The following is a 13,402-nucleotide window of genomic DNA, read 5'->3' as shown; positions in this document are numbered from 1 at the left end:
TCACAGTAGGTCAGAGCTACAATATACTGACCTGTAGCACGATATGTCACAGTATGTCAGAGCTACAATATACTGACCTGTAGCAGGGTATGTCACAGTAGGTCAGAGCTACAATATACTGACCTGTAGCAGGGTATGTCACAGTAGGTCAGAGCTACAATATACTGACCGGTAGTAGGGTATGTCACAGCAGGTCAGAACTACAATATACTGACCGGTAGCAGGGTATGTCACAGCAGACACTAACCCCTCTGTAGTTGCCTTACTCCCCTTCAAAGGGGTGTTAGCTGAGGGACCCATGTGTGAGCCCACACTGCCTGCTGGCACCAGCACACTGCAGATGTCATTAGAAGGGAGGTCTGCCAACAGACTCTCTGTCTCACTGTAGCACCTTCTGCAACCACCACCACCCCGCCTATCCACCTGCACCTGCCCAAACACATACCTAGCCCCATAATGAATCTATAAACCACCATGTTGTAACGTTCTATCCTTTTGTTGCCCCTCCCCATGTCATTTCAGTGAATGATAATGTATTCACCTTGCCCCCAGCCCCACAGGACCCCTTTATCTTCTTGCAATGCAGGTATTATAAGAATGTGTTCTTAATTGACCTGCCTGGTAAAATAAAGGTTCAATTAAAAGAAAAGTGTCAACTTCCCGACTACAATCAGGGTTAGTAGTGACAATATGAATTGTTTCCCTCTGTGTGTTTGTCCAGAAGCGGGGTGCCTGCCCCCCTACAGTAAACCCTCGTTCCCCTCCCCCGGGGGCCACAGCTCCTCTGGGACAGCCTCCTCCAAGGGCTCCACGGGGCCACGCAAGGGAGAGGGGCCTCGAGGGCCACACCAACGGGCTGCCACAGACCACAGCGACTACCTGGGGACCAACGGACCTGGACATTACGCGGGCGAGTTATGTACGTATTACACCATTCTTGTTTACCATCTTATTGCAAAAAGGCGTTGTGATACTATAGGCAACTTTATTGATTTAATGTATAGCATTTTGACAAAGATATGGCTTTGTCCTGACATTGCTGTTCTCTCTGTCTCTCTCACAGAGTGACCTGCCTGCAGTAGGATCTGAACTGAACTGGAGTAAAGCCTCGTCGTCCTCATCAGAATTACGCCTCGCCTGTTGGTGTAATGACCTTTGTCCTTCTTTGTGTATTATCAGAGGAGAGGAGCAGGAAGATGACGATGATGACCACCATAACAGAACTGTAAATGTGATGTATAAACACAGACATACATACGGTACATCCCACTATGTTGTTGTCCTCAACTAAATTATTTCTCACCGCCCAACTTTATTTTTTTTCAGTCAGACAATAGCAACTAAACAAAACAGGTAAAACGTCTATATGAGAAAACTCATTTTCAAAATAACCTTACTTGGGGAAAAAATGGAATCTTGTTTCCTGTAAATAGATTCTTTACGTTGTTGTTGCATTGCTATGCAAGCCTACTTCAGTTTTAGCGTCCTCTTGGTTATATCTAGTCATTTGTATTATATTTGAATTGATAGGCTGTTGTGCCATAAAATAATTGTTTTATAATCCATCATTTGTTAATAGCTATCATTGATTCATTATTATAATTATTATGATTAATTATTGTTTTTTTGCACTGTGATTTTTGGTGATAAGCACAAAAGCATAGCTCCTCCTGACAGGAAGAAAAGGACCAAGATTTGAAGAGGAGTTTCTGTAGAAAGATGAGAAATTATATACTAATGTACAGAGAGATATTAAAGAGTGAGGGGTTGCTTATGGACAGCAACTAAATGGATGCCCATTCCCAAGTTAGGACTAATCAGAAAGAAGATGGGGTTTGTTAGTGTCTTTGAGGTAGTGGGCCAGAGAAGAGGCAGAGAGGGGGGGGGGGCTTGTTCAATGTGTACAGAGGCTATGAGCAAGATGATGACTTGTCTCTCCTCTAACTATGAGTTGATTATTGGATTAGCTTCGATCCTACATAATCTGAATCTATTGTAAACCGTATAGTCCTACAAATGGGCTGATATGAGTTGTGAGGCAGTTGTGAGGCTGTCCAAGCATTGTCTTGTTTTCAGAACATAACACATCCACAATGGACGTCTAGCTGGGCCCTCATCTTCAGTCCAGCGTTTGAACACAATTTATTTGATTCTATCTTCATCTCATCTTCTTTGATTCTATCTTCATCTCATCTTCTTTGATTCTATCTTCATCTCATCTTCTTTGATTCTATTTTCATTGAATTCTAGAGTTTTTGTTTTCATCCGAAGATCATTTGTATAATCCGTTTGTATAATCTGAAGCCACAGCACTTAAAATACACTATGAAGAGCCTCAAAGCCATGGTTCAGAAGGTCTAATCTATAATCTAACACTGACAAAGGACTTCCTTTTGATCATCCCTTCCTTTTGATAAACTCTGGATTGGGTTGAACCCAGTTGTAGAAATAACTAACATTGATACTAAAGGATTTCTCTATAGCCAGGAAAGAAGATTTAGGATAGGTCCTTTTTTTTTGTCCAAAAGTCAACATTTTATTTTGTCATCCATTTTAAATTATGTTTGCTTAATTTAGAGCACTCAATGTACTCCACATCCATGGCATCCCATGGAAAACAACACAGTGGCCTGTTTTGTATCTGTTTCAGTCGGAGCACTGCAGTCCCTACCCTGAAGTATGGTACTGTGTTCTGATTAGCATACAATAGGGCACTAACTAGACTCCCTATTGGGACTCAAATTCCCAGAATGCATCAGATAGTGGAGAGGAAGTTAGGTTGAGTACAGTCAGAATGGAGAAGAGCCACCTGCAGTATCAGATCCCACTGCCTCTGTCTCTACAGCATAGACCACTACTTTCTATCTGCCTAACAGTCACAACACGTGTTCCTTCTGCCGGCCGCATGGAACTATTCAGCCTCAGATGTTCAATTTGTATCTTTTCAAACAATGTTCTTATCCTTTTTTTTAAAGCCTGTTTCTTTGTATGCCTTTTATGGACTTAAAAGTACTGCTTAATAATGTTTTCAAAATCAACGTTCACAATTTTACTGGTTCAGTGTTTCTTTTGTGTCTTCTTTAGTACTGCTTAATGTTGATAAAAGGAGAGTTGGAAAGGAAACTGAAGGCGTTGTCAGATATGCTGTTGTACTGTCACGTTTATGTCACTGTCATATCATATCATCAACCTAGTGGCCAGTGTTCTGGAAATGAGGTGCAAGGAGTATCTCAGGTTATTTTACATTCTGCCGGTGTTCATGTATGTGTGTATATATGTGTATATATTCATATGCATCTCCACTCAGTTATTTCATTCCAGTTTCATTGCTGAAAGATATCCCTCTTTTATGTACAATGCTGTCCTGTTTCATTTCTTTTCACCAGTGGTTTTAATTCCAAGTTTAACGTGCTGGTCCATCCACCTTAAGGCAAGATGTCAGTAACAGAACATACCAAATGAATATCGATATTTCTAATGTCTAATGCGTTTTTGTCTTTTTAATACTCATGGTTTTCCTTTAAATCACTGTGTTGTTGTTTTGTATTTATTCAAATGAGAATAAAAAGGTATATTGTGAAATATGCATAAAGATTTGTGGAATATTAAAAAAAATGTCTTTTTTTTCTGTTGGAGAAGGCCCGGGGATGGGCAACTCCAGTCCTCAGGGGCGGGGTGCTGTCACACTTTGTCCCCATCCCTAGCAAACACAGCTGATGAAAATAATTGCATTCAAAACTGAAGGTCATGATTGGTTGATCATTGAAGTCAGGTGTGTTAGTGGGGGCTGAGGCAAAAGTGTGACACCAATCAGGCCCCCTGAGGACTGGAGTTGCCCATCCCTGAGCTAGGCCAAAAGGACTTGATGGTCTCTCCAGGTGCAATACTGAGTCATTAGTTGTCAGAGATACCCGAGTCACTCGGTCCTGCATGTTATCTACTCTGCTTCCTCTCATCTCAAAACAAAAGAAACTAAAACCTTTTCCAAACACAAACAGCGATATGTTCCTCATTTGCTTGATACGACAATAGATACAAATGTTCTTTTTTGGGAGGTTGAGAAGTACTTTCCCTTTCTTTTGTTACTTTTCTCAGTATTGTTGGATCTGTGTGTTGCCTTTTTGCAAAAAAAGAGGATTAAAGAAAGGCAAAAATAGGAAGTTGTCTTTCTTTACAGTGCGGGGAAAGGTGATACCCTCTCTCCAATGCAATTTATACATTCTCATATCTTTCCTGTAAACAACCTTCTGTATTCACTTGCATGTCCTTGTCCAAGAACAAGAAAACTTTTACAAGACCCATCCCCATGTCCTGTAAGATAAATCAAAGTTATTTTCTTTCCTTGTACCTGGATCACTACCAACAAATAAAATATTAAAACAAATGTGAACCCTTGCCTTTCACTCTGTTGATTGACAAGGTGTTATACACAATATCAGTATCGTTCAAACTCAGCTGGAAAGTTCCTGTACCATTTTTACATTGTTTGTCATCTTGAGTATGGCTTTCTCGACATATTTTGTTCCAAGAGAAAGAGAAAAACTCTGAAGTCTCTATAAAGAATAGTGTCGTTGTTGGTGTTTTCCTTCCGTGATGTTTGTGTGTGTGTGTGTGTGTGTGTGTGTGTGTGTGTGTGTGTGTGTGTGTGTGTGTGTGTGTGTGTGTGTGTGTGTGTGTGTGTGTGTGTGTGTGTGTGTGTGTGTGTGTGTGTGTGTGTGTGTGTGTGTGTGTGTGCGATAGGGTGCCTGACTCAGCTGTGCTTTTCTATGTCAAAGCAATCAACATTCCAGACAAATCATTCAAATCATTGAGACAGTCACACTCGCTTTGATTAACACTTAACTTAAAAAACGTAGAACTGTGGCTCAGATACTGCCTTTTATCGTTTTTACTTTTTGAACACCGAGATGTGACCAAATAGAGTCAGCAAAGGTGGCAGAATGAGGCATTGATAACCGATTGGAGGGAAAACTCGTCCAAACCGTCTCCTTAACAAGTCCATTATTGCAACTTAGTTTTCTGTTACTGTATTAAGCTAATGTCTCATCTGAATGTTAGGTTACACTGTCCCATCATTTGGTATGTTCTGTATATGTGTTCTTACAGGCTGCTTTGTGTGATGTTCTCCTTAGTGTAGACGGACCTCCGTCCAATTTGTAATGTGAAAGCCAGCCAGTCTGATGGCATTAAGGAACGATGACTCATGTAATTAAAAACCAATAAAAGGCTGTTATAGTTCGTTAAATAATTTCATTATCCCATTCCCTCTCTCCACTCCACCTAAATGACAGAAATTATTCATGTTAATATTTTTCTGCTCTCTCTACATTTCTCTCCCTCGCTCTCACTCTTGTCCCCCCCTCACCCGTTCTCCTCCTTTCTGACTCTCTTCCTCTCTGTTCTGAATTCTCTATGTCTGGAACTTTAAAACAGGCAAGTATATGGGTACCTCAACCCTATAAGGGGTATTTCCAGCCAACAGCTTGAGGAATAGACAATCCAAATAGCTCCCCACTCTCCTCTAAAAAGACACACCTACATGTATGTGTTTGTAAGAGAAAGTAAGTTACGAAAAAGTTACATTTGCCATTCCCTAAAACTCCCTAAATCACTACTCACCCTCTCAATGCTCTCTTTTTCCCTCTCAATTCAATTCAAAGGGCTTTATTGGCATGGGGAACATATGTTTACAAAGCAAGTGAAATAAACAAACAAAAGGGAAAAACAAGAGAAACATTAGTAAACATTACACTCACAAAAGTTTTTTAAAAATATAGACATTTCAAATGTTATATTATTCTCTCTCTGTATCTCTCTGTCTCTCTTGCTCTCTCTGATTCTCCCTCAATTCAATTCAATTCAAGGGCTTTATTGGACATGGGAAACATATGTTACCATTGCCAAAGCAAGTGAAGTAGAAATTAAACAATAGTGAAATAAACAACAAAAATGAACAGTAAACATTACACTAACAGAAGTTCCAAAAGAATAAAGACATTTCAAATGTCATATTACGTCTATATACAGCGTTGTAACAATGTGCAAATAGTTAAAGTACAAAAGGGAAAATAAATATTTACAATGATGTTTGTTCTTCACTGGTGGCCCTTTTCTTGTGGCAACAGGTCACAAATCTTGCTGCAGTGATGTCACACTGTGGTATTTAACTAGTAGATATGGGAGTTAATCAAAATTGGGATTGTTTTTGAATTCTTTGTGGATCTGTGTAATCTGTGGGAAATATGTGTCTCTAATATGGTCATACATTGGGCAGGAGGTTAGGAAGTGCAACTCAGTTTCCACCTCATTTTGTGGGCAGTGTGCACATTGGCAGACCTGGCTCTCGAGAAGTCAGGCTATAGTGGACTTTCTCAATAGCAAGGCTATGCTCACTGAGTCTATACATAATCAAAGCTTTCCTTGAATTTGGGTCAGTCACAGTGGTCAGGTATTCTGCCACTGTGTACTCTCTGTTTAAGGCCAAATAGCATTCTAGTTTGCTCAGTTTTTTTGTAAATTCTTTCCAATGTGTCAAGTAGTTATATAGTTTTTCATGATTTGGTTGGGTCTAATTGTATTGCTGTCCTGGGGCTCTGTGGGGTCTGTTTGTGTTTGTGAACAGAGCCCCAGGACCAGCTTGCTTAGGGCACTCTTCTCCAGGTTCATTTCTCTGTAGGTGATGGCTTTGTAATGGAAGGGTTGGGAATCGCTTACTTTTAGGTGGTTGTAGAATTGAACCACTCTTTTCTGGATTTTGATAATTAGTGGGTATCGGCCTAATTCTGCTCTGCATGCATTTGTGTTTTACGTTGTACACTGAGGATATTTTTGCAGAATTCTGCATGCAGAGTCTCAATTTGGTGTTTAGCCCATTTTGTGAATTCTTGGTTGGTGAGCGGACCCCAGACCTCACAACCATAAAGGGCAAATGGGTTCTATAACTGATTCAAGTATTTTTAGCCTGATATTAATGTGGAAATTACCTGTGGCGCTGATGTTTAGGCAGAGGTATGTATAGTTCTTTGTGTGCTCTAGGGCAACGGTGTCTAGATGGAATTTGTATTTGCGGTCCTGGCAACTGGACCTTTTTTGGAACACCATTATTTTTGTTTTACAGAGATTTACTGTCAGGGCCCAGGTCTGACAGAATCTGTGCAGAAGATCTAGGTGCTGCTGTAGGCCCTCCTTGGTTGGGGACAGAAGCACCAGATCATCAGTAGACATTTGACTTCAGACTCTAGTAGGGCGAGGCCGGGTGCTGCAGACTGTTCTAGTGCCCTCGCCAATTCGTTGATACAGTTTAAGTCAGAAGTTTACATACACTTAGGTTGGAGTCATTAAAACTTGTTTTTCAACCACTCCACACATTTCTTGTCGACAAACTATAGTTTTGGCAAGTCGGTTAGGACATCTACTTTGTGCATGACACAATTAATTTTTCCAACAATTGTTTACAGACAGATTATTTCACTTATAATTCACTGTATCACAACTCCAGTGGGTCAGAAGTTTACATACACTAAGTTGACTGTGCCTTTAAACAGCTTAGAATATTCCACAAAATTATGTAATGGCTTTAGAAGCTTCTGTTAGGCTAATTGACATCATTTGAGTCAATTGGAGGTGTACATGTGGATGTATTCAAAGCTTACCTTCAAACTCAGTGCCTCTTTTCTTGAGATAATGAGAAAATCAAAAGAAATCAGCCAAGACATCATGAAAAAAATTGTAGACCTCCACAAGTCTGGTTCATCCTTGGGAGCAATTTCCAAATGCCTGAAGGTACCACGTTCATCTGTACAAACAATAGTACGCAAGTATAAACACCACACAGCCGTCATACCGCTCTGGAAGGAAACACGTTCTGTCTCTTAGAGATGAACGTACTTTGGTGCCAAAAGTGCAAATCAATCCCAGAACAACAGCAAAGGACCTTGTGAAGATGCTGGAGGAAACAGGTACAAAAGTATCTATATCCACAGTAAAACTAATCCTATATCGACATAACCTGAAAAGCCGCTCAGCAAGGAAGAAGCCACTGCTCCAAAACTGCCATAAAAAAAGTTAGACTACAGTTTGCAACTGCACATGGGGACAAAGATCGTACTTTTTGGAGAAATATCCTCTGGTCTGATGAAACAAAAATAGAACTGTTTGGCCATAATGATCATCATTATGTTAGGAGGAAAAAGGGGGAGGCTTGCAATCCGAAGAACACCATTTCAATCGTGAAGCACAGGGGTTGGCAGCATCATGTTGTGTGTGTGATCAGCACTTCACAAAATAGATGGCATCATGAAGTACGAAAATTATGTGGATATACTGAAGCAACAACTCAAGACATCAGTCAGGAAGTTAAAGCTTGGTCGCAAATGGGTCTTCCACATGGAAAATGACCCTAAGCATACTTCCAAAGTTGTGGCAAAATGGCTTAAGGACAACCAAATCAAGGTATTGGAGTGGCCATCACAAAGCCCTGACCTCAATCCTATAAAATATTTGTGGGCAGAACTGAAAAAGCGTGTAAGAGCAAGGAGGCATACAAACCTGACTCAGTTACACCAGCTCTGTCAGGAGGAATGGGCCAAAATTCACCCAAATTATTCTGGGAAGCTTGTGGAAGGCTGCCCAAAAAGTTTGACTTAAGTTAAAAAATTTAAAGGCAATGCTACCAAATACTAATTGAATGTATGTAAACTTCTGACCCACTGGGAATGTGATGAAAGAAATAAAAGCTGAAATAAACCATTCTCTCTACTATAAATCGGACATTTTACATTCTTAAAAGCAAGTGCTTTTCCTAACTGACCTAAGACAGGGAATTTTTACTAGGATTAAATGTCAGGAATTGTGAAAAACTGAGTTTAAATGTATTTGGCTAAGGTGGATGTAAACTTCCAACTTCAAATGTAAATATGTTGAAGAGGGTGGGGCTCAAGCTGCATCCCAGTTTCCATCAATTTGTATAGCAGACCCTCATGCCAAATTGGGTGAAAGCACAAAGCAAGGGAAGACTTGGCCTTTGTTTTGGCTTGGTTGTTTGCCTATTAGGGTGTGCAGGGTGAATACGTCCTCTCGCTCTCTCTTTCTCTCTCTCTCTCTCTCTCGCTCTCTCTCTCTCTCTCTCTCGCTCTCTGATCAATGTGAATGATTGAAGCAGAGAGGAGGAGGAGCGTGAGAGGGGAAAAGGGTATAGCGTGAGAGGGAAAATATTTACACTAATACTTATGGCAAAGGCTCAGCAATCAATCAATCCTTCAGTGGTGGTGACACAGAGACTGTTCACTATTTCACACCTCAGCCCCATCCTCAGCCCCAAATAGCCTCATCCTCATTCCCAAACAGCTCCATCATCAGCCCCCAAATAGCCCCAGCTTCAGCCCCAAACAGCTCCATCATCAGCCCCAAACAGCCCCATCCTCAGCCCCAAAGAGCTCCAGCCTCAGCCCCAAAGAGCTCCAGCCTCAGCCCCAAACAGCCCCAGCCTCAGCCCCAAACAGCTCCATCCTCAGCCACAAGCAGCTCCATCCTCAGCCCCAAGCAGCTCCATCCTCAGCCCCAAAGAGCTCCATCCTCAGCCCCAAGCAGCTCCATCCTCAGCCCCAAACAGCCCCGCCTCAGCCCCAAACATCCCCATCCTCAGCCCCAAACTGCCCCATCCACAGCCCCAAACAGCCCCATTATCAGCCCCAAACAGCCTCAGCCCCGCCTCAACCCCAAACAGCCCCATCCTCAGCCCCAAACAGCCCCATCCTCAGCCCCAAACAGCCCCGCCTCAGCCCCAAACAGCCCCATCCTCAGCCCCAAACAGCCTCAGCCCCGCCACAGCCCCGCCTCTGCCCCAAACAGCCCCAGCCTCAGCCCCAAACAGCCCCAAACAGCCCCAAACAGCCCCAAACAGCCCCAGCCTCAGCCCCAAACAGCCTCAGCCCCATACAGCCTCAGCCGCAAACGGCCGCGCCTCAGTCCCAAGCAGCCTCAGGCCCAAACAGCCCCAGCCTCAGCCCCAAACAGCCTCAGCCCCAAACAGCTCTGCTCCAAACAGCCTCAGCCCCAAAGAGCCCCAGCCCCAAACAGCCTCAGCTCCAAAGAGCCCCAATCCCAAACAGCCCCAGCCCCATACAGCCTCAGCCGCAAACAGCCGCGCCTCAGTCCCAAGCAGCCTCAGGCCCAAACAGCCCCGCCTCAGTCCCAAGCAGCCCCAGCCTCAGCCCCAAACAGCCTCAGCCCCAAACAGCCTCAGCTCCAAACAGCCTCAGCTCCAAAAAGCCCCAGCCCCAAACAGCCCCAGCCTCAGCCCCAAACAGCCCCAGCCTCAGCCCCAAGCACCCCCAGCCCGGGGGCAGGGCGAGTACTGAATGCCCCATTCTTTGCCAACTAAGCATCTTTCTCCTCTTTCCCCATCCTTTCCCTGGTTGTTTTTCTATGTTTCCTTTTCCCCTCATTTTTCACCTGTCACTTGAGTGCTCTGTTTTTCTTCTGTGTCTTGCCTCTCCACACCCTAAAAAGCCTCTACACCTCCATGTGTCTGTAGTAATTGCCACATGTGAGACGCGGGTGACTCGAGGCAAGTGGGGAGAGAAACACAGCAGAGCAGAGGGAAATAAGCTGTGCTCAGCAGATACCCGTCAACACTGCAGTGTGTGTGTGTGTGTGTGTTTGTGTGTGTGTGTGTGTGTGTGTGTGTGCAGGAGGAAGGGAGCTGCTGGGGTGTGTTAATTGAAGGAAGCATCCTTTGCTGGTGCTGCTGGGTTTTTCCTCTTGCCTTTGTCTCTGTACTGGTGCCATTAGTGGAGAGGGCAGCAGTACCAATGATACACCATTCATCACACATGTCAAACAGCACCGGCCAGCTGTCGGGGACAAGCAGGGAACATTAGCATTTCGGGACCGTTTCTCTCTATTTCTCTCTCCCGCTCTCTCCCTCTCCTCTTTCTCTTTTGCTCTCTCTTTCTCTCTCTATATATATATCTCATCTCTCTCCATCTCTCTCTCCTGCTCCATGTCTCCCTCGCTCTTTTTCCTCTCTCTCTCCATCTCTCTCCATCTCTCTCTCTCTCTCTTCTCTCTCTCTCTCTCTCTCTCTCTCTCTCTTCTCTCTCTCTCTCTCTCTCTCTATTTTTCTCTCCATCTCTCTAGAGAGATGGATATTCGTATTTACAGTAAAAGGGACATAAAATTATCTGAAACACAAACAAAACAAACAGCAAATATATTCAACAAGTTTGTAGAGTCACAAACTTGATGTAATCATTGAGTACTTGGAATATGGGGCCAAATACTGAACCTTTGTGTACTTTAATACACCTATAAGTGAATTTGTCCTAATACTGGGGGAACTATGTACAAAAAGTGAATTTGTCCTAAAATGGGGGAACTATGTACAAAAAGTGCAGTACTTTCTAAACGGTTCACCAGATCAAAATACTCTCAAATTAAAGCTGACAGTCTGCACTTTAACCTTGTAGTCACTGTTTGATTTCAAATCCATAGCGCTGGAGTACTGAGACAAAACCACGACAGAAATGTGTCACTGTCCCAAAACTTTTGGAAATGACTGTAAATGTTCCACCGCTTCCCTTTCCATGGATTGCTCTTCCAGTGAAACAGTAGATGGTTTTGCGTGATCCCCCCCCATTATAACATAGCATCGTGTTGAGTGTGGTGTCTTGGGAGGATCAATGGATCTTAATGACAGGCTGCACGGATGATGATGGCTAGGGCAGTAAGCAGTGTTACCAGTGCTTAATGGCCAGGCAGGCCCTTCCTATATGCCATAGCAGACTTCCTACATTGGTTTCTCTCTCCTCATTGAAACAGTGTGCAGATCTTTATAGACATTTTGGGCCAGTCTAAAGGCCATGTGTTATAATTATACAAACCCTTTATGTAACTGATATCAATTATGTATCAGATTCACTAGCTCTGTTTTGTTAATATATGATGAAAGATGACATTTGCACTTTTGAGCCCAATCAGTTCACAAGATAAATCAGTTATCGTCAGTGTCCTACTTTATTCTTTTTGCACCCCCCCCCCCCCCCCACACACACACACACACACACACACACACACACACACACACACACACACATACACACACATCAAATTTACAGTTCAGTCATTTAGCAGACGCTTTTATCAAGAGCGACTTACAGTAGTGAGCACATACCTTTTCGTACACACACACACTCATATGCATGTGCGCCAGAACGCTCTAAACACTAGAAGTACTCACCACACCCTCCATTCATTCTGCAGAGGGAGGTTCAGCTCAGAGACAGTAGACAGTGGCAGTTGCCCAGGTTACCACAGAAGTCTGTCCGCTTTGGGTGCCAGCTGAGATTCAGTCCCATTTTCATCCCCAACAGCCCAATGTACCACAACCGCCAGCACCACCACAGTGTGTCAACCCACACTGATCTCACTCTATACAGCTCTCATTCCTTACCTCTACAACGGACTGGTCAACCACGAAAAGGACACCCAGCCAACTTTACACAACTATGGGAAGCATTGGAGTCAACATCGGCCAGCATCCCTGTGAAACGCTTTCAACACCTTGTAGTCCATGACCCAATGAAATGAGGGTGTTCTGAGGGCAAAGGGGGACGAAACTCTATATTAGGAAGGTGTTCCTAATGTTTTATACACTCAGTGTATATATACACTGTAGATATAATAGATATTGTTGATAGAGTATATAGTAGATACTGTAGATAGAGTATATAAACTCAGCAAAAAAATAAACACCTAATCTAACATTTATTTTCAGCATACTTAACATGTGTAAATATTTGTAAAACAATATTCAACAACTGAGACATAAACTGAACACGTTCCACAGACATGTGACTAACAGAAATGGAATAATGTGTCCCTGAACAAAGGGGGGGATCAAAATCAAAAGGAACAGTCAGTATCTGGTGTTGCCAGCAGATGCATGAAGTACTGCAGTGCATCGCCTCCTCATGGACTGCAATAGATTGACCAGTTCTTGCTGTGAGATGTTACCCCACCCCAGAACACTGACATTCCTGTCTTGCAGGAAATCACGCACAGAACGAGCAGTATGACTGGTGGAATTGTCATGCTGGAGGGTCATGTCAGGATGAGCCTGCAGGAAGGGTTCCACATGAGGGAGGAGGATGTCTTCCCAGTAACGCACATCGTTGAGATTGCCTGCAATGACAACAAGCTTAGTCCGATGATGCTGTGACACACCGCCCGAGACCATGACGGACCCTGCACCTCCAAATCGATCCTGCTCAAGAGTACAGGCCTCGGTGTAACGCTCATTCCTTCGACAATAAACGCAATTCGACCATCACCCCTGGTGAGACAAAACCGTGACTCGTCAGTGAAGAGCACTTTTTGCCAGTCCTGTCTAGTCCAGCGACGG

The 13,402-nt window shown here is 43.3% G+C and overlaps 2 protein-coding genes across 2 annotated transcripts in view; both read left to right on the top strand.

The window, feature by feature from the left end:
- The window catches only part of LOC139382322 (roundabout homolog 2-like), a 366,464-nt gene extending 361,877 nt beyond the window's left edge, over positions 1 to 4,587 (top strand). The window contains exons 30-31 of the mRNA XM_071126242.1: positions 722 to 919; positions 1,064 to 4,587. Coding sequence (XP_070982343.1) covers positions 722 to 919; positions 1,064 to 1,065 — 200 coding nt within the window. The 3' untranslated portion in view covers positions 1,066 to 4,587. The remainder of the gene's footprint in view (positions 1 to 721; positions 920 to 1,063) is intronic.
- A 2,407-nt stretch (positions 4,588 to 6,994) lies between these two features.
- On the top strand, positions 6,995 to 10,381 carry LOC139382638 (uncharacterized). The gene is made up of 2 exons (XM_071126733.1): positions 6,995 to 7,008; positions 9,346 to 10,381. The coding sequence occupies exons 1-2, from the start codon at positions 6,995 to 6,997 to the stop codon at positions 10,379 to 10,381; spliced, it is 1,050 nt and encodes a 349-aa protein (XP_070982834.1).
- Positions 10,382 to 13,402: the final 3,021 nt, after the last annotated feature.

Source organism: Oncorhynchus clarkii, chromosome 24 (assembly GCF_045791955.1).
Source record: "Oncorhynchus clarkii lewisi isolate Uvic-CL-2024 chromosome 24, UVic_Ocla_1.0, whole genome shotgun sequence".
NCBI lineage: Eukaryota > Metazoa > Chordata > Actinopteri > Salmoniformes > Salmonidae > Oncorhynchus > Oncorhynchus clarkii.
This window is presented reverse-complemented; position numbering and strand designations above follow the sequence as displayed.